We start from the raw sequence: 17,445 nt of genomic DNA on the forward strand, positions 1-17,445 counted from the left end.
ACTTGCAGTCCACACAAATAAGTTTGTTTGTTTTGTTTTTTTAATTTAAGAGACAACATGAAAAGGTTTGAAAATGTAACAACAAATGCTCAGGCAAAACAAGCAACTGTGACCAAACATCAAGTTTAAAAAAAAAATTAAAAAAATCCAGTTTCGCTTTTTCAAATGACCTTTTCCCAAACAGGAATGTATTTACAGCAAAGCGCGTACGTCGCTGACAGGCAGAACTCTTGGACGCTCTTCCGCTCGATGGCAGACGGCACAACGAAGCGTTTTCGTGGCCGCTCACGCCAACGGATGAATCGCGTCGTGTTCCACTCAAGTGGCCCACATCGCACACAGTTCGGCCCTGCTTTCTCTGGCACGAGTCGAGCGTCTTTGGTCTTTGTTTTCCCGTAAGTCTCACGTGACCGACGCTCGCTTCCGTTCGTCGGCGGCGCGCTCACCGAGTGTGCGAGCGAAGCCCACAGCTCTGCGCATGCGCAGCTCCCAGCTCCGCGAGGCCGCTCGGGCGGACGCGAAGCGAGGCGAGAGGCCAATCGGAATGCGGCGTCACGACGACGGCGTAGCGGCCGACGCCATCGGAGACCCGCGCGAAGGGCTTGCTGAGGAGGCTGTCTATCGTGAAGGAGCTCGTGAACTTGGCGGCGGCGGCGGCGGCCGGCGGCTCGTCTGCCGCTGCCGGGCTCCTTCTCGCCGCGCCGTCGCCCAACCCCCCACGCCGAACGCCGATGCGCTTCCGCCTTCGCCGGAACACGCCGTCGGCGAACGTGTACTCGCTGTGCGGGTTGAGCATCCAGAAGTTGTCCTTCCCCCACGGCCGCGACGGGTCCCGCAGCACCTTGCGGAAGCAGTCGTTGAGCGACAGGTTGTGGCGCACCGAGTTCCTCCAGCCCGTGTAGCTGCCGCGGAAGAAGGGGAACTTGTTCACGAGGTACTCGGTGATCTCGGCCAAGGTCAGGCGTCCGCACGGCGAGTCCCGGATGGCCATGGCGATGAGGGCGATGTAGGAGAACGGCGGCTTGGGTCTGCGCGTGTACGGCTTGGATTTGCCGGCGAGGGGGCTGTGCGCCGCGCAGTCGCCGTCCGAGCCCAGCTCCTCGCGGGCGGTCTCGTCGAGGTTCGCCATGTGATGGTTCCCGCACGCAACCTCGAGCTTCATGCTCCCTTTTGTTGTCCTCTCCGCGCGTAAAAGTGCCGGCACAGCCTGCGCGATGCGCCTTCTCACCTTCAACCTGTTTGAGCAGCACTTTATAGCTCACCTCGGGGGCGGGGCTTGTGATTCCCAACCTTATTCGAGCCAAGGTACATTTTTGCTACATTTGGAAAAAAGAAAAAAAGAAAATCTCACGACATACCGACAAACAAAACGTCACAAAAAGTGGATGCACGGGTTCATTATGTACCTTCAATCGTTAGTCATTTATTGTTCTGCCTGTCGCAAAGCGTCGCTGGCTGGTGAACAAAGATACATTCTTTGGAGTAAAAACGTCATTTTTAGACCAGCACACGAACGTGATGATTGTGAACGTGATATATTCGTGTCCAATATATGTTTGATCTGCAGACACACCGCAGTAGAACACATCTGCCGTTTCTAGGCAATGGATAGGCAAGGATATTTCTGAACTAAACATGAGATGACAGGAACGACAAATCACTTATTCACAAACGTGAAAATATTCCGAATGAGGAAAAAAAGCAACCAGGTAAATCAAAACTAAATAATGGGAAGTGAAAACTTCATTGACTTCATTTTGTTGTCAGTGTGCTTAACAACAACCTTGCTATTGGAGGGCCCCACAAGGGACATTCCCGACACCTGCAAACGGTCCTCCTGTACGTGCGAGATTCCCAGACGTGTTGTCTTTGCAGTTTTAAACGCAGCGCCACGATTTTGTCACTGATACGGGCCCAATGCCTCACATCACTTGAGTCCCCATTCGTCGCTTTCCCGCCCTGTCGTCGCATCTCTGAATATTTGACAGTGAGGAACTTCTCATTTTGCTGCCTCACCTGCGGAAATATGATGCGCTGTCAGGTGGCGTGTGCTCCCAAGCTGAGGAATCCTCTTGCCCACAGCACTCGGAAACCACTGTTGTGTTTTTCTCGTAGGTCTCGCGCCTCCCCGGGATACCATCGGGATTTTGGCGTCATCTTGTGGCATCTCGGTCATCCAAAAACAGCGAACAGGTGAGTTTGAGGGCAAATAACGGTGGACGGGTCGCAGTCCACCGTCCTCTATTTGTGTCCGGCAAATCAGGGAGCTTCCTAATTGGCTATCGCCACAAGCACACCGAGCTCATTATTGAGCAGGTACTTCGACGTTTACGATTGTCGGCCTTTGTTGACTGGCCACGTGATAATACACCATTATACTCGGATCCAATGCTCGTCGTTTGCGGCTTTGCAAAAATTGCAAATCGCGTCATAGTGAGAGCTCCTTTGAATATTTGGGCCTCTCAATGAGCTACATGGCAGTGGAAAGATTCAACCCTAGACAACTGCAATGGGATCATCTTTGTCCGTTTTGGGGGGATTCCGCAGGTGCAGCCGTCGGGTGTATGTTACTAACCATCCGAATGAAGAGTTAACATGCGTTATACCACAGGTTCTCAAACTGGGGTCCTCAAGCCGTAACTTGGGGGTCAGCAAAATGATTTGCAATAAGTTATTATGTTATTATTATCATTTTTAAAAAGTGCATATAAATAGGGAAACTGAATAAACTTCCCTAACTTCGCTTTCGCTGACATTCCTGCATGAATAAAGTCTTTTTTTTAAACAACAACAAAAAAAGAGTCCTTTATTTTTCAATAACAAGAGGTGCATTTTTTTTTTTTTTTTTTAGAGAATAAAGGTGTCTTTTCCGGAAGTGACGTGATGATATTATGAGATTGAAGTTGTCTTTTTGAGATTGACAAATGTGGCTTTTTTTCCCTGCTTCAACTTTCCCTTTCCAACTTTTTCTTGAAAAAGGGGAGAACCTTTAACTCCAATAGTCAACTTATGTTGAATTGTCGTGAGGATTATGAGAAAAAAATCTCCCCTGTCAAGACAAACTTCGCGAACCCGTGCGTTGTACTATATTTCAGTCTTTTTAAGTCATGCCACCTCTTCAACATCCTGACTGAGTTGGCGCGCCCAACGCTAGCCCATTTATCAACATAACAAACATGATCAAATGAAATAAAAAAAAATAAAAAAATGTGGGACTAAAAATAACACTTGAATGGCTTGCACACATTTGGCCCTGCTTTTTTGTTTTTGTTTGCTTGTTCAGGTCACAGTTCCCTGTCTGGATTTTGGGCAAGGTCCAAACGTCAGGCACATTAATAATTCACCTTTACAGCCAGCTAAAGGGCTGCAGACACTTGAAGCAAAACCACGTAATTACCATCACCCATTAAACTAATCACTCACTTAGATGTCTGCGCATTTGAAACCGGTATTCTTGTGTCATTTAATTGTGGATTACATCAACTACTTGGGCGTACATAAATTCTGGAAACGCCTGTACCTTGACTCTACAAACATTTGAAGCATCTACGAACATACATACATACAGTGCTACAAAATCAACTGCAGTTTTTGCAGCTCAGAATGTGCCCACTGAAGCCCAACGTTTTTGCACAGCACTCTAGACTTCAGTTAAACACCGTCATCCAGCTCGGAAGGTGACTGGTCTCACCCGTGACAATTTGTTAAAAATAAGCTCTCCCTGCGTGTACTACGGCTGTTTACGGACGGTGACACTGTAGTCCTGAATGCGGCTGGAAGGGCAGTTTTAAGTTGACATTTGCTCAATGATAAAAACGTAATCACCTTCTGATGGAGTTTTATAACCAATGGCATGGGTAACTTGGTCCATACAGGTTTTGGAGCAACATATGCTGCCATCCAAGCAACGTCTTTTTCAGGGACAACCCTGCTTATTCCAGCAAGACAATATCAAGCCCCATTCTGCACGTGCTACAACAACGCGCCTTGCTAGTAAAAGAGTGCGGGTACTCGACTGGCCTGCCTGCAGTCCAGACCCGTCTCCCATTGAAAACGTGTGCAGGCGCATTATGAAGTGCAAACTACCACAACGGAGACCCTGGACTGTTGAGCAACAGAAGTTCAACAACATCAAGCGAGAATGGGAAAGAAACTCCGACAAAGCTTCAACAATTAGCGTCCTCAGTTCCCCAAACGTTTATTGAGTGTTGTTCAAAGAAAAGGTGAGACGTAACACAGTGGTCAACATGCCACTGTGCCAGCTTGTTTCCAACGTCAAATTCAAAATGAGTCAAATGAGTCATTTGCAAAAACAAAAAACAAGGTTATCAGTTTGAACATTAACTATCTTGTCTTTGTAGTGTATTCAATAAAATCTAGGTTAAAGGATATTTGGTTTTTTTGATGCATTGCAATTCAGAGACAGTAATAGAGCTAATGCAATATAACTTCTTACTATCAAAAGATATATAACGCATTACATGTTGGAAGTAACTTGCCCAGCCAGGCCAGCACTGCCACTAATGTGGCAAAGCCCTGCCTATCCATTTAAATGCACTTATAGATAGATGAAGGCATGATACCAAAAAAAAACATTTCAACATCGCAAAGCATTTGAGTCATGCAAACCGTAGCAGCAGATTCCGGTCTACAAATAACCCTGTAACCACGTCTATCTACGTCCGCGTGCACCTTAGTTTGCATAATTGGCGCTGGAGGCTTCTCGTTGTCTCTGCAAACAAACAAACAAAAAAGCTCTGTGCGTGTGAGGCGGCCGTTCGTCGGAGGGGTCGAGATGATTTCCAGATGATTACGCCTCCGAAAGCATAAACAGTAGCCTAGACGTCCGGGATGCGTTCAAAGGAGCAAAATAAAAACACAACTTGATGGTAATTTGAAGTGCTGCTTGTTGCTATTTTTAAATCAGCCACTAATGGCTATTTTGCACAAACGTGTCATCTATAAGTCATCATGAGACAGTTTTAAAGTAGCCTGAAGTGTCTCGAGACGCGCGTTCTTGCTTGTTCAGTGTTTTCAGTTGCACTGCATTGCACGGAACGCTCACGATTCCGTTTGAGCAAACTTTGCAGGTTCAGCCGTCGCCCTTTTAACTACGGGCGAGCTATTTAAAGACGGCTGTTCCTTTATGTTGTGTGAGAAGCAGGAAGAAAGACGGCGGTAAGGAACAGGCCCGTGCCTGCTTCGGGTTTGGGGAGTTTTTATTTCGGTCTTTGAAAACAATTGAACTGCCGAACACATGAGAAGACAGAAATATTCAGAGTATAAATAAAGAAGCTTCCTTGGTGGGAGATCAGGCCGGTTTGTTATTTCACATACAACATTCAAGGGAAGAGACAAAGCGTACGATGCCGGCTCACTATTCCTGCTGCTTTTGCGCATCCGCAGCACAGCAGCTATAGTGTTGGGTTCATATATGATTATTCATGTAGAGTTGTCAACCAACTGCTGAAAAAAAAAAGACGTACTAAAGCTGAGCAGTTTTGCTATTGCACGCTCGGCTTTGAAATATTCACTTTTGCCACTTTTGTGTGGTTTCCGTAGACAAGGAATAGTCTATTTTCAAATCAGCTGCCCCAAAGCTGAATGCGCATCATCTCTTCCGATCGAAGTTCAGAGACCCAAAGAGAAACAGAAACTCGAGTATGCACAATAATACAATCCCCGCGGAGGTTCAATCATTGCATATTTGCAGAGTTGTACAGCTTCGCCATACACGCTGCAACCTTTGCACTGTGGCTCCGACGGCACCTTTTAGATTGCCACAACGGTTGGTTTGAAGGATTCATTTCGAGTGTCATACTTGGAGAATCGTCACACAAATGCATGTTTTCTTACAGTTGCGCCAGATACCGCGCAGTAACGTGCGGGCCATCTCTGCAAGGACAATGGTTGCGTGAGGCCGCGCTCGGCCGCCGCTTGCATGCACGAGTGCGGGCGACGTGAGGGTTCTTGAAGGCACCATCACTGATGAACTATCATCATTTCAAATCGCACCGCAAGCATTGAGATGCTTCTAACCATGTTTTTCTTTTTCTCCGAGTAGATTTAAAAAAAATCTAATAATGACAAATGTGTTGGCCTTTCATTTCCATGACAATGACATTTTGAAACAAGAAAATCCAAATATTTGAAAATTGATCTCAAAGAGGAAGTCTCTGAAAAATGAAACTTTTCCAGTCTAAATGCTAATATAATTGTTATTAAATAAACAAACTGGTCACGCAAGTTAGTGTCAACTTCAGAGTACATAAATAACCCAAAACACAGTGGCGTAACACAACACTGTTGTTGTTGCTGTTCCTGATACGACTTCTATAAAAAAAAAAAATAATAATTTTACTCTCGTCAAATTTGAAATACACACACACACACACACACACACACACACGCGCCCGCGCGCGCGCGCGCAGAGGGGAGAGGGGAGAGGGGAGAGGACAACAGTCGGTCTGATATCCGCATGCAAATTCACTGACCTTGTTCATTGATAATTTGAAGTCATTTTTGCAAGAGGATTGTTTGGACGTGAAAACAAGATTGTTTTCAAAACAACGCCCTCGTGTCGTCACGCAACCCATACACGAAGCCTTTTGTCGGCCACTGATGCCGTACGATTGTGGGCGTTCTATCATCTGCCGGGTGGACTTCTTCGAGCAAATTCAAACAATTGAACTCCTCTTCGTATTTGCATAGTCATGCGCCAATAATGAGTTTCGCTTGAAATATAAACTAATGTTAAAGCCAGCGCTTAACCATTCGCGCCAAAACGTCTTTTCCATGCCGTAATGTGTCCCCTGTGCACCAAGGGAAAATATAACAAGTATTGGTTACGGTGTCCCCGCGTCCGGTGTGATTTGCAGAGATAATGTTATGGTACTCCATTGCCAAGGTTTGTCAGGGTTATACTCAGCGAGGAAAAATGCGTATTGTACCAAACTGATGACAAAGGAGAAACACCCTTGGGGGGAATATTTGTGAAATGTTTGCTTAGCACTTGGGCCCCACGCAGGTTTTACAGCACACGCCATCTCCGGCTCCTTGGATCACCGTTAATCACAGGGCAAAGATTTCCTGCACGGCGGCTCTCTGGATTTTGAGATTTTGAGTGTCTGTTTGGTTGCCGTTCCCTGTCGCTGGAGTTACCAGGGATTTCTTTCCTGATGGAGTCGCCGTGTTTCTGTAAACACGATCAACGTGAACAAATGTGCGCTGCAAAGAGCTGAGCTACAGAGCAGCGACGCCTTTTCAAATATCTTTGTCTGCGATCACAGCATAGCATGGGCATCTGCGCTCTATGTCCGATGACCCAAAAAAAAAACGAATCATCATCATCATCATCATCATTTGGGCTTCAAACCTACAGTATGTGCCTACTCCAACCCTCTGTGCTTAAATAAAGGCAATGTCTGTTTCTTATTTCTTGGTCTCTGGCACATTCCATAAACACGTCTCCCAGGTGGTCTGCGAGTAAGCGAGTGCGTGCACGGGGGTGCGTTTGGAGGGTTGGGGGGAGAAAAGGGAGAAAGCCAAGCTAAGCCAAGCTGGCGGAATGCTCGGTACAGCCCGACTCAATCGAAATGATATTTACTTGCAAGCCGCATGCTGTTGCCCGTCCGAAAAACCGGCGGTGTTTACAAAAGGCGCTCCCGACCGTATGCGCGATTCAAGTGAGATGCGTGCCACTTCCTCGTACGTACGGCGCACGCTAAGAATGCACGGTTTTGGGGTAATCATCTGCTGTACCGCTGTTCAACCAATCACGCGGCAGTGCTCCGACCGAGTCTTCGCTCTTTGTTGTTGGTTCTTTGTAGTCAGACGGCAACGTCTAAATGCTGCAATGCTAACGCGTCAGAAGGATAACGTTTGCTACGTCACTCGAACGTGGCCTTTTTAAAAAAGAGGTGAGACTGCGTCATTTGTGAGTGATTTCAACGAGAATGACTTGCCCTCCATGTATAGTCCTGAATGTTAAACCATTGTGAAAGCAGAATTCACCATTTTCACCAATTGTATTTGGGGGCCTTGAAAGCGTTCTACCAATAAGTCGTGATTCTCTACCCTCCAATGGCCGTTGGAAAACCCACATTCTATGTGCTTTTGTGCTCACGCCAGAGCACGGCGTCTGGCTTTGGCGCCACCTCGTGGCATCTCTCCGCCAAGGACCTATGCTGAACTGAGGGGAGGAGCTTCATATAGTCAGGCCGTATCCCTGTCAAATACAAAAGTCCAAGTGCTTTGCAGCCATCTTGTAGCATCTTGCCATCACTCACTGGCTATTTGCGGCAGGGCTCCCTCCATCCCTATCGACGCAACTGCGGACCGCGGGATGCGTCTATTCGAGGGGAATCCCTTTTTTTGGGGAAGAATCCATCCAGTTTCTGCACCGCTTATCCCGTTCAGGGGGACTGGAACCGGACAACAATCCACAGCCACGTTTACACCTCATCTGAGAGACTGTTCACATGCTTCAGAAGGTGCTGCTGATTTGGTTAGCGGTGCATTAAAGAAAAAACTACTATCCGTTTTCTTATTCCTGGTGGGATAAGGGAAAGGTTTATTTGTCTTCAGCAAATGACACGCGTAGAAAATGTGCATAAGAGGATTATCATTCATTATCTGAGGATCTTTCCCCCCCCCCCCCCCCCCCCAATACATTTTAACGCCCATGTATAAGTTGCAAAAACAGTAATCTATTGACATGTTGGAAACCTTTGATCCGAGGTATGTGCCTCCGAGGCGCAAATATTTTCCAAAGGTCGCGTTGCCTCTCATGTACAAATCTGCGTGAGAAAAGACCGTGAGAGAAATGTTGTTGTTGTGGTGGTGGCGTTACATCACGGCAATCAGACCAGTCAAGCCGTGCAGTTTGACAGCTTCTTGCGTGATTTCAAAACTGTTAAAATGATCATTGATTCAGGATTTTTTACATAACAACATTTTGACAAAGGGGAGAGAAGAAAAAAAAAAAAAAAAAAAAACCCCGTATTTTCCCATTATTTTAAGGGGGGAAATCATTTCTATTATTGCTACAGAAATAATGCTGGGGGAAAATGTTTCAAAGCTCATTTCGTACCGCATCTGGAAAAATAAATCAAAACCGAATTGGAAAAATGCTATTTTCATATGCATTTTCCATAAACGGGGGCCGTTAATTCCAATTGATTTTACCGCACCAACAGCTTTTGAGAGCACCTCGCCATCCCATTGAACAGACTGTATGTAGCCCCTTGGTGAAAAAGAAATATTCGAAGGAGCTGTATTAGTTTGTGACAACTGCCAAATAGCAGTAGATGAAATTACATCCTCTGTCTGTTTGATAATCGCTGAAAATGTTTATCTGTCACGTCACACAGACTACACGTCCGTGTCGGCGCCATTTCATGGAATGCCACCGGTCCACATGTCTCACTGGAGCATTCATTTGTGTAATCGACCCTGACAGAAAAACAGACACGAGTCAGACGCAAACGTCATAACTCATCTTTGGAGCATGTGTCACAATCCCTGACACGCATTTCCCAGCACTCGAGTATACGCGTTAAGCCATCAACAAAGTCTACGTGTCACACGGCATGTTAATGAGCGTCTTGCTAGCTGGCGTTGACGGAAAGAAGATCTGAAGGCGGAGGATGGACGGCATCAATAACCCGAAGAAACTTCTCACGAGAGTTCTTTGTTCAAACAACGCGCTAAGCATGCGGCCATTCTCTTCACGCTGCTGCTGCTGCTGCTGCGAAGCGACGCCCGCATCGCGGTGTGTGGCGTGTCTACAACAGGCGGAATGTCAACTGCACTTGAAATTTGATCTGCGCCTCTTGTAAGATCTGAGGGAGATTAATGCAAGCCCGCGTTGGGTTCAAGGGCCGAGTTCAGCTGTAAAAGCCATTCTCAAATTCATATTTCTTTGGAGGCCTCTATACCTGGGGGCGTAGCAACGCCTCGGCCTGTTTTTTTGCGTCTCGTTGCCGTCGAGCCTTTGCACAATCGAGCCGCCGCAGTGTTAAGAGGGTTCAGAGGCTTGCGAGAACACATTCGCACAATCGGCCAGGCGGTCTGTGCCAGTTAAGGTGCGTGAGAGACTCCGCCCCACCCCATTTCGTGACTCATTCCTCATCTCGCCACTGACATCTGATAAAGGAGCATAAAACAGTCGTCTATATAAACATTCCTGACGAGGAGAGTCGAACGCGAGAGATCGTATGCGAGCCAACTCCACGTGCGATTCATACGGCTAAGGCGCCGCCGACGCGACGACGGAATCTAACGAGCCGACATCGGAGCGGTCCGCGAACAAGTCCGGCGGAAGCCCAAAACGATCCCTTCCGGGGCACTGGGCAATCTCTGAATTGTTCAGATTAAACGAAACGTTTTTTTTTTTGGGGGGGGGTCATTCTAAAATCTTTATGAACTGGACAGTCATGTAAGTCATGTAACATTCTTCACTGTCACGCGAGTGTAAAAACGTGTGAAAAAGAAAGAAAAAGACTCCAATTTCGAATCAACCGTTCATGTCGAATCCCCAAAACGTTGACACAAGGCTCCGCCCACATTCCGTGGCGAAGGCATTCAATGATTTCCAGTTAAGCACCTGTCAAGGATGCCCGCTGTTTGACCTGCCTCAAATGGGCTGCTTCGCATTGAAATGGCAGACGGGCACGGACGGTGTCTCCGTGACACATTTTCCTGAGTCCTGTTGTGATTGACATTCGTGTGTCAATTGGTATTTCTCACTCCCTTTTTGGATGGCAAACAAAAGAAATGACCATCCGGCGTCGGAGGACACCCGCATACGATTTGCCGTTCATTTGAGCGCTTTCCCCCGTAGGTGTTCAGCAAAATATGAAACCTGGAATGAAAGACCAGCGTAAAATTTGGAATTGGGCTTTAGCGGTTCCATTAGATTGGGACGCCGCATGGATCAGGCTGTCGATGGTGCAGAGCAGCTGAACAGATGGCTACGACTGCATCGAATCGTCCCACGTGTACTCGTAACGACGTGCGGGATTTCCGATCGACCGAAAAGGGAGGTCGCGGAGGGATCGTGTGATCTAGCGTCCAAATATTTGGTGAATTTGGAAACATTTCTGTGAGTAAAGCACAAACCAACCATATAGTGACATTTTACTTACGCACGATTAAATGTGTTCATTTAGCCTTTTTATGCTTTATTTGAATTTAGCTGAGGACTTTCAGTTTCAATGAAGCTATTCCAGCGTAAAACGTCTCGGCCGAGGCGGAATAAAGACATTGCTAAAGGGAGCAGCTCTGAAAAGCGGAGACCAAAGTTGTTCCTGTTGTATAATCTCGCGTGAGAATCTGAGGTCAACGCGATGACTCACCAGCGGCCTGTTGTCGCCCAACAGGGAAGTTCAGGTTCGACACTTTGCATGTGGCAGATACCTCTCTCGGGAAAATTGGGCGCGGGACAACTTGCGGAAGGATCTTTTCTTTTCTTTTCTTTTCTTTTCTTTTCTTTTCTTTTCTTTTCTTTTCTTTTCTTTTCTTTTCCTTTCTTTTCTTTTCTTTTCTTTTCTTTTCTTTTCTTTTCTTTTCTACACCCAATGTTCGGCCAATGTCGGTAGGTTAGGATGAGGTCGAAAGGCAGCTCACGGGGAGTCGAGATTTTTCTATTTTAGCCTCCCGAGAGCGGGGCTGGGATCTCAGGCCCTTTGAGGGTCTGCGGCTTGCCTCTTAGCTTTCGCGCAGGAGGTGACATGGGAAACCTCTGTCAGAAAGTCAGGTCACGTTATCATCCTGTATCTTTCGTTTGTTGCTGCATTTTTGACGGGCAAAAGACTTCCGCGACTAACTTGTGTTAATCTACAATTCTTCATTTTAGATCCGCGGAATTCCCCACTGTTCTGACTATCGGTCGATCGAATGGGTGTTGTCAAACTTTTCTTTTTTTGTTTTTTTTTATTCCAGGGGAAAAGAAACTATCAGATGCCGTTAATCGCAATTGTCATTGGGCTTGGTCCTTTCAGACATTTTAGAACCATCAGCACAAAGATTTTGCCACATGGACATACAGTATATATTCCAAACCGTAAAGACACTAAAGAGAATTTGACCCTTGTGTAGATTCGAGAAAATCCCGAAGGAATTCAATTTCGTGCAAACCAAAAAAGGGACCGCCAAATCTATAGATACCGTACACGCAGTACATAAATGCAGTATCAATGAACAAAGCTGTAGGAGCGGTTCATTATTATGAATAAAAAGATGCCTGCCTCGCATACAAACAGTGTACATTCCATTCTTCGAGTAGAATCGTTGACTTAATGTTGAATGAGCCGCATTGAAGGAGACACATGGCTACTTTTCATAAGAAACCAAGCAGAAGATGACAGATGACCTTCAGCTCATGTTGCACTTTTGGCTTTTCACATTCGCTTTTAGCAATATTGTACTGAGCAACCAGGACAAAGAGGCGCGACCACTTTCCCACGTTGCGCATCCACATTTGCACGTTCGTTTATGTGAACGCTGGCACCCAATTGAGATGCGGGAACGTCAAGAGCTTAAGTCGATAGACACAATGGACGGTCAAAGTCAAAGAGTCAGACAGCATGAAAGCATTTCCCGTCCATTGACCTATTGTCAGCGCGAGCCTGCCGCGATCAAAACAAGCCCTTTGTAATGGGATCCTCATCCGGCATCAAACAACCTCGACCAACACAAAAACAACAAGGCCGCAAAAATAGTCAGTCGCAGAGCAAACACAAAGCCCTTGCAACCGCACGGAGACACAAGTCGGAATGTCGCCGCGCCTACCGTTTGCAATGAATGTTACGATGACCTGCATCCGAAACCAAACCTAGACAAGCTCGCTAGTTCAAAAAAAGTCCTCCGACTGTCTTCCACCGTACAGATTTTGGGGGGGGGGGATTTCTGAAACAGTACATGAAAGAAAGCCCAATTCACACAGTCTCTCATGTTACAAGCGAGTCTGCGTGAAGCTGAGATTCCTCATAGGACAGGTGCAAACCGCCTCGCGTTAGCCAACTTACAGAGTTACCATGCGGCGCTTTGTTGTTGTCGTTTAAGACAAAAAGAGGTGACTGTAGCTCACGGCAGTCAATACAAAAAAAAAATACCAAATCATCATCAACATTATGTATGCTAAGCCCTCGATAACATAATGGGAAGGGAGGCGCACACACACACACACACACAAAAGGAGTACAAGACGAGCAGAACACGAAGTGCGCCGTACAGGCACAAAGTGGAATCGAAGTTTGGCGTTGTACTCTGCGACCTGTTACTAAAGCGGCATGGTCCGCAAACGTTGAGGGCATCGGACTGTCTTTTACAGCAAGACGGGGGGTGCCATTTTCTGAAAGCTGTGGAATCAGCATTACCCTGACCCAAGACTTTACTGCTGCATTGGCTTAGGTTAGCAATCGACTTTCCAACTCGAAATTGGAGTTACGTTGCTCTCGTAGGAACAGAACTCTGTTGCAAACTGAACAGCCCCTTACCGCTGTTTTTCTTTCTAGCAAAATGAAGTTTGAATTGTATATTGTCTTAGTTTCTCTGGAAACATGAATGACTACTACACCTGCGCTGCAAATGAGGTTGTATTACTGTCTTTCTAGAGATATCCACCAAACACACGCAGCTTAGCAACCAATTGCAATTTGAGGCGGAATTCATAATAAGTAATGGTCTGTGTGTGTGCGCGCGCATGTTTGTCTTGTCAAAATGTGACATAGGAGACAAAGTGCTCTTTCAGCTGCGTCGCTCTTAAACACAGGTCGCCAGCCGTAAGCGAACGAAAGCCGTCAGTCGCAAACATCGGAGGCAAAGCGCCGAGGTGCAAAAACACAGGATTCCGCTGTGATTATTTCTGAAAGCTTCATTCATAAGTTAAGTGTTGAGTAAGAGACAAACAGTAATGACTAATGTCTCAGCGTAGGACAATTCTCTAGCTTGGCGTTTGTGTTGACACGGATGACTGATGACTCCCGTCTGGCACAAGATGTGGGCGAAGCAACATCAACAGGCGTGCGTCTGGCTCCGCCCAACGCCGACATGCGTAAGCTTTCTGCTGCGAGAAGGTCCCGCAGCTTGGAGATAAAGTCGATGCGGTGTAGGCGTGACCCGACGGAAAAAGAAATCATGCATGAAATTGGACATTGGAAGCTCCAAATCCAAACGCGGATAATTGCCTGATTGCGCCCGGAGCAAAAAGGCCCACGTTGGATACGTCGGCGTCGATGTGACACCGTGGAAATACTGCACACTCCATTGGTGACACACCGTAAACAGCAATTCTACTCATTCAAAATCCCAATGAAAGATAAAGCACAGACAGTCAAATAAGGTCCAAATATGCTCCGTGAGCAGCATGTCCATCATTAAATACCTGCCGAATAGGGTCTTACCTTTATTTAGTCAACCCAGGCCAACTCAACAGGAAATCAAATGCGCTATTTGCATTATTGTTTATTTTTGTGTTGCGCCTTTTGTAGTTACTTGGGCAGTTCGCGACCAATTGGAAAAAACCTTTTGGATTTGGGTTTTCGTTTCGGAAACATTTTGGGGATTTGAATCGCAAATGACCATAGACTAACATACTGCTTACTTTACTCTGACGTGAGCTGCAACTGCCGCCACACCGCATTTACTTCAAAACATTTCACACTTTTTAGCCCTCTGAAAATGGCCGACACAAGGAGGCGTCCATTGGCCTTACCCCGAGGAGCCGCACAAATATTCACGGCGGCGCCTAATCAAAGCCGAAAAGGAGACATCGCCGAGGCGGACGGCGACCGCGGCGGAATGAACGGGAGAAAGTGGAGCCGAGGCAGCGTAGCGGACAGCCGCTAGAAAGGAGGCAGCTGGTACACGGTAACAAGGATTGGCCAAAAACCAACCCGCGCTCTACGTTTGGCCACCGTTGAAAAGGAAAACCGGCAGCCAAAACGCGGTGGCGTGCTCTCTTTCTGGTTCAACAGATCAAAATCCAAACATCAAATTTGACGTATCATCGTTATTATTTCCGAATAGTACAAGGAGTAACGATTCGATTCGGTGCATCTGCGCATGCGGGTCGTTTCCTGTGTCTCTGTCAGTGTAAACACAGCCTGACTAACACATGACATTCAATCGGAATTGAGAAGTTGGAGCTGCAGTGTAAATCCAGCCTTATACGGAATTTTGGGAAGGGGTGTTCTCAAATACGTCTCAACGCTGGCTTTGTTGACATGCTGAGATTTTTACATTTGAATGTGAAGAGGTTTAGCTCGGCGCCTCCAATATATTTTCTTCTGTTTGAATCATTTTTTAGGATTAGAATGTGTTCTGCCAACAATGATGTAATGTGGGGGGGAATGGCCTTTTGTGTTTTTGGTGGTCCGGCTCAACAGCCTCCAGACTTTGGTTGAAGGTCTCCGACTTGACTTCGAGGCTAAACTATAAACCCCTTTCAGTAAATGGGAGAAAAATACAATAGCGTGGAAAGAATCAAAGAAATCAAAGAGAAAGTTGAGCGGGAGCTGCTGCAACAGGCCGCTTGCTGACTCGAAGTGCTCGGAAGTCCTCATGATTGCCGGTATCAGCAGCGTCATTCGGGTAACTCAACGGCAAATGTCACCCATTGCAACTAGCTTACTGGGAAATTCCCCCCCCCCCCCCCCAATGACTGATTAAGGAAGTGTTTACAAATGCTTGTCTCGAACAGATAATGACGCCGTCATCATCTCAACAAGCAGAACGGAGCTTAGCTCAAGCAGCTGGACAGTGGCAGATGACTCTTAAACACAACGTTTGCAATAGTGGTGACCGTGCGACGCTGGCGTGAGTTCAATTGGCTCAAGAACAGGATCGGAATTGTTTGACATGTTCTCAGAGTTGATGGGCCATGTTGCGCTTGAAGCGAGTAAGGAGCTTTCAAATCATTTATCAGGCATATCTTAAAGTGTTTCTTTAGGCCACACCATTGAGATAACATTATGACGTCGTCTTATCAAACGGTGTCACCAGCTCAAACAGCACTATGGCCGTGAAATGACTTGTTTTTTTTTCCAAGTTCAGACTGGCTTCCGTGGACTTTTTAATCATTTTAATACGAATGATTAACTCAATATTCAGACGAAGACTACAAACCTATAAGAGGATTGGAGACATTTGACAATCGTTCTTTCTTTGCGCGGACTCGGTGTGGTTCTGGCGAACGTGCGCGTCTTGCGCGGCAGAGAGGGCAGCCGTCGTCAAGAGCTGCTTTGGAACAAGTCGCGCTATCGTAGGCCCTGGCCAGCTAAAGCCAGTACTTGCCGTCACCACAGCAACCGACACGCTACTTTCGACACAACGCCTTTCATCACGAGGTTAGCGGGGGGCAGTGTCCCCCCGTTTGTTTCTTTTTCCTAATCGGGGACGGACAGGCGGCATTCATCAATCTCGTGTGCATGTCGTTGATTTGATCACGACGGCAATGCCGAGCAAGGAAGAGAGGGACATGGGAGCAATAAGGGCTCGTTTATGAAAGGGTCTAACTTCAAATGAAAAAAAGACCCGAATCATACCCACCGCATTTTGTTCCATTACTGTTTGTGTGATTTACGAGACGTTTTACATACAGCGCGAAAATTCTAGGCCACTTCTGTAGCTTCGTTGTTTCATGTCATTTTGAACGCTACCAAATGATAGAAGACAGACCCTGTGTGCAAGAAATAAAAACATCACAGATTGCCACACAACTTTGTATGCTGAGGAGGGAGTTCTTTTTTGGGTAAATATATACGAAAGTGAAATACCTGTAATTTTCTTTTTTGTAAATGCACTCATTCAATATTTCCTTTGGACTACTTCACTCAGGTGTCAGTCGACCAGAGAATGTTTGCAAGCCACTTTTTCAGTTGAGAAACACTTTGGGGAGAGATGAAAAACAAAAAAAAAAAAACCAACAACAACAACAACCCTGTTAATAACGGTTGGAATATCACATCAAACATCATTTCTAAAATGACATGAATTCATAAACTACAACTCAAGTGTATATAATAAGAAAGAAAGTTGAACAAACAAACAAACAAAAAAAGTCCAATTGTCTCTGATCCTGCTTATTTTTTATTCAAGCGATTCCTTAACGGGTTTAGTACTGCTGATAGTATTCGCCTTTCTTACCATTTGCTGACTTATGTTTTAACAAAGCGGTGAAAAGTGCTGATTCACATCCATATAATCACACCAATTGTTTTCACGCAAACAAACAATGTAGTATTGTTGTAACTTTGCATAAATGTGTAAAGTTGATTTACATTCGAGTCAATGGCCTCTAAAAAGGGCTGATGTAAACTTGAGCCAGTTTGAATAGAACGTGTACTTTTCCAAATGAACGCCTAACTGCACTACGCCCCCTGCTGGACCAATGTTGAAAGGCATTTCTTTTTCCGTCCTGCCAGAGATGGAATCGTCATACTT

At 46.1% G+C, this 17,445-nt stretch overlaps 1 protein-coding gene across 1 annotated transcript; it reads right to left on the minus strand.

Moving 5' to 3' along the window:
• Nucleotides 1-22: 22 nt before the first annotated feature.
• Nucleotides 23-1,243, minus strand: foxq1a (forkhead box Q1a). The gene has a single exon (XM_061797943.1). The coding sequence runs from the start codon at nt 1,160-1,162 to the stop codon at nt 443-445; it is 720 nt and encodes a 239-aa protein (XP_061653927.1). The 5' UTR covers nt 1,163-1,243; the 3' UTR covers nt 23-442.
• Between the last annotated feature and the right edge of the window lie 16,202 nt (nt 1,244-17,445).

The sequence above is a fragment of the Phyllopteryx taeniolatus genome, chromosome 14, assembly GCF_024500385.1.
Source record: "Phyllopteryx taeniolatus isolate TA_2022b chromosome 14, UOR_Ptae_1.2, whole genome shotgun sequence".
NCBI classification, from domain to species: domain Eukaryota; kingdom Metazoa; phylum Chordata; class Actinopteri; order Syngnathiformes; family Syngnathidae; genus Phyllopteryx; species Phyllopteryx taeniolatus.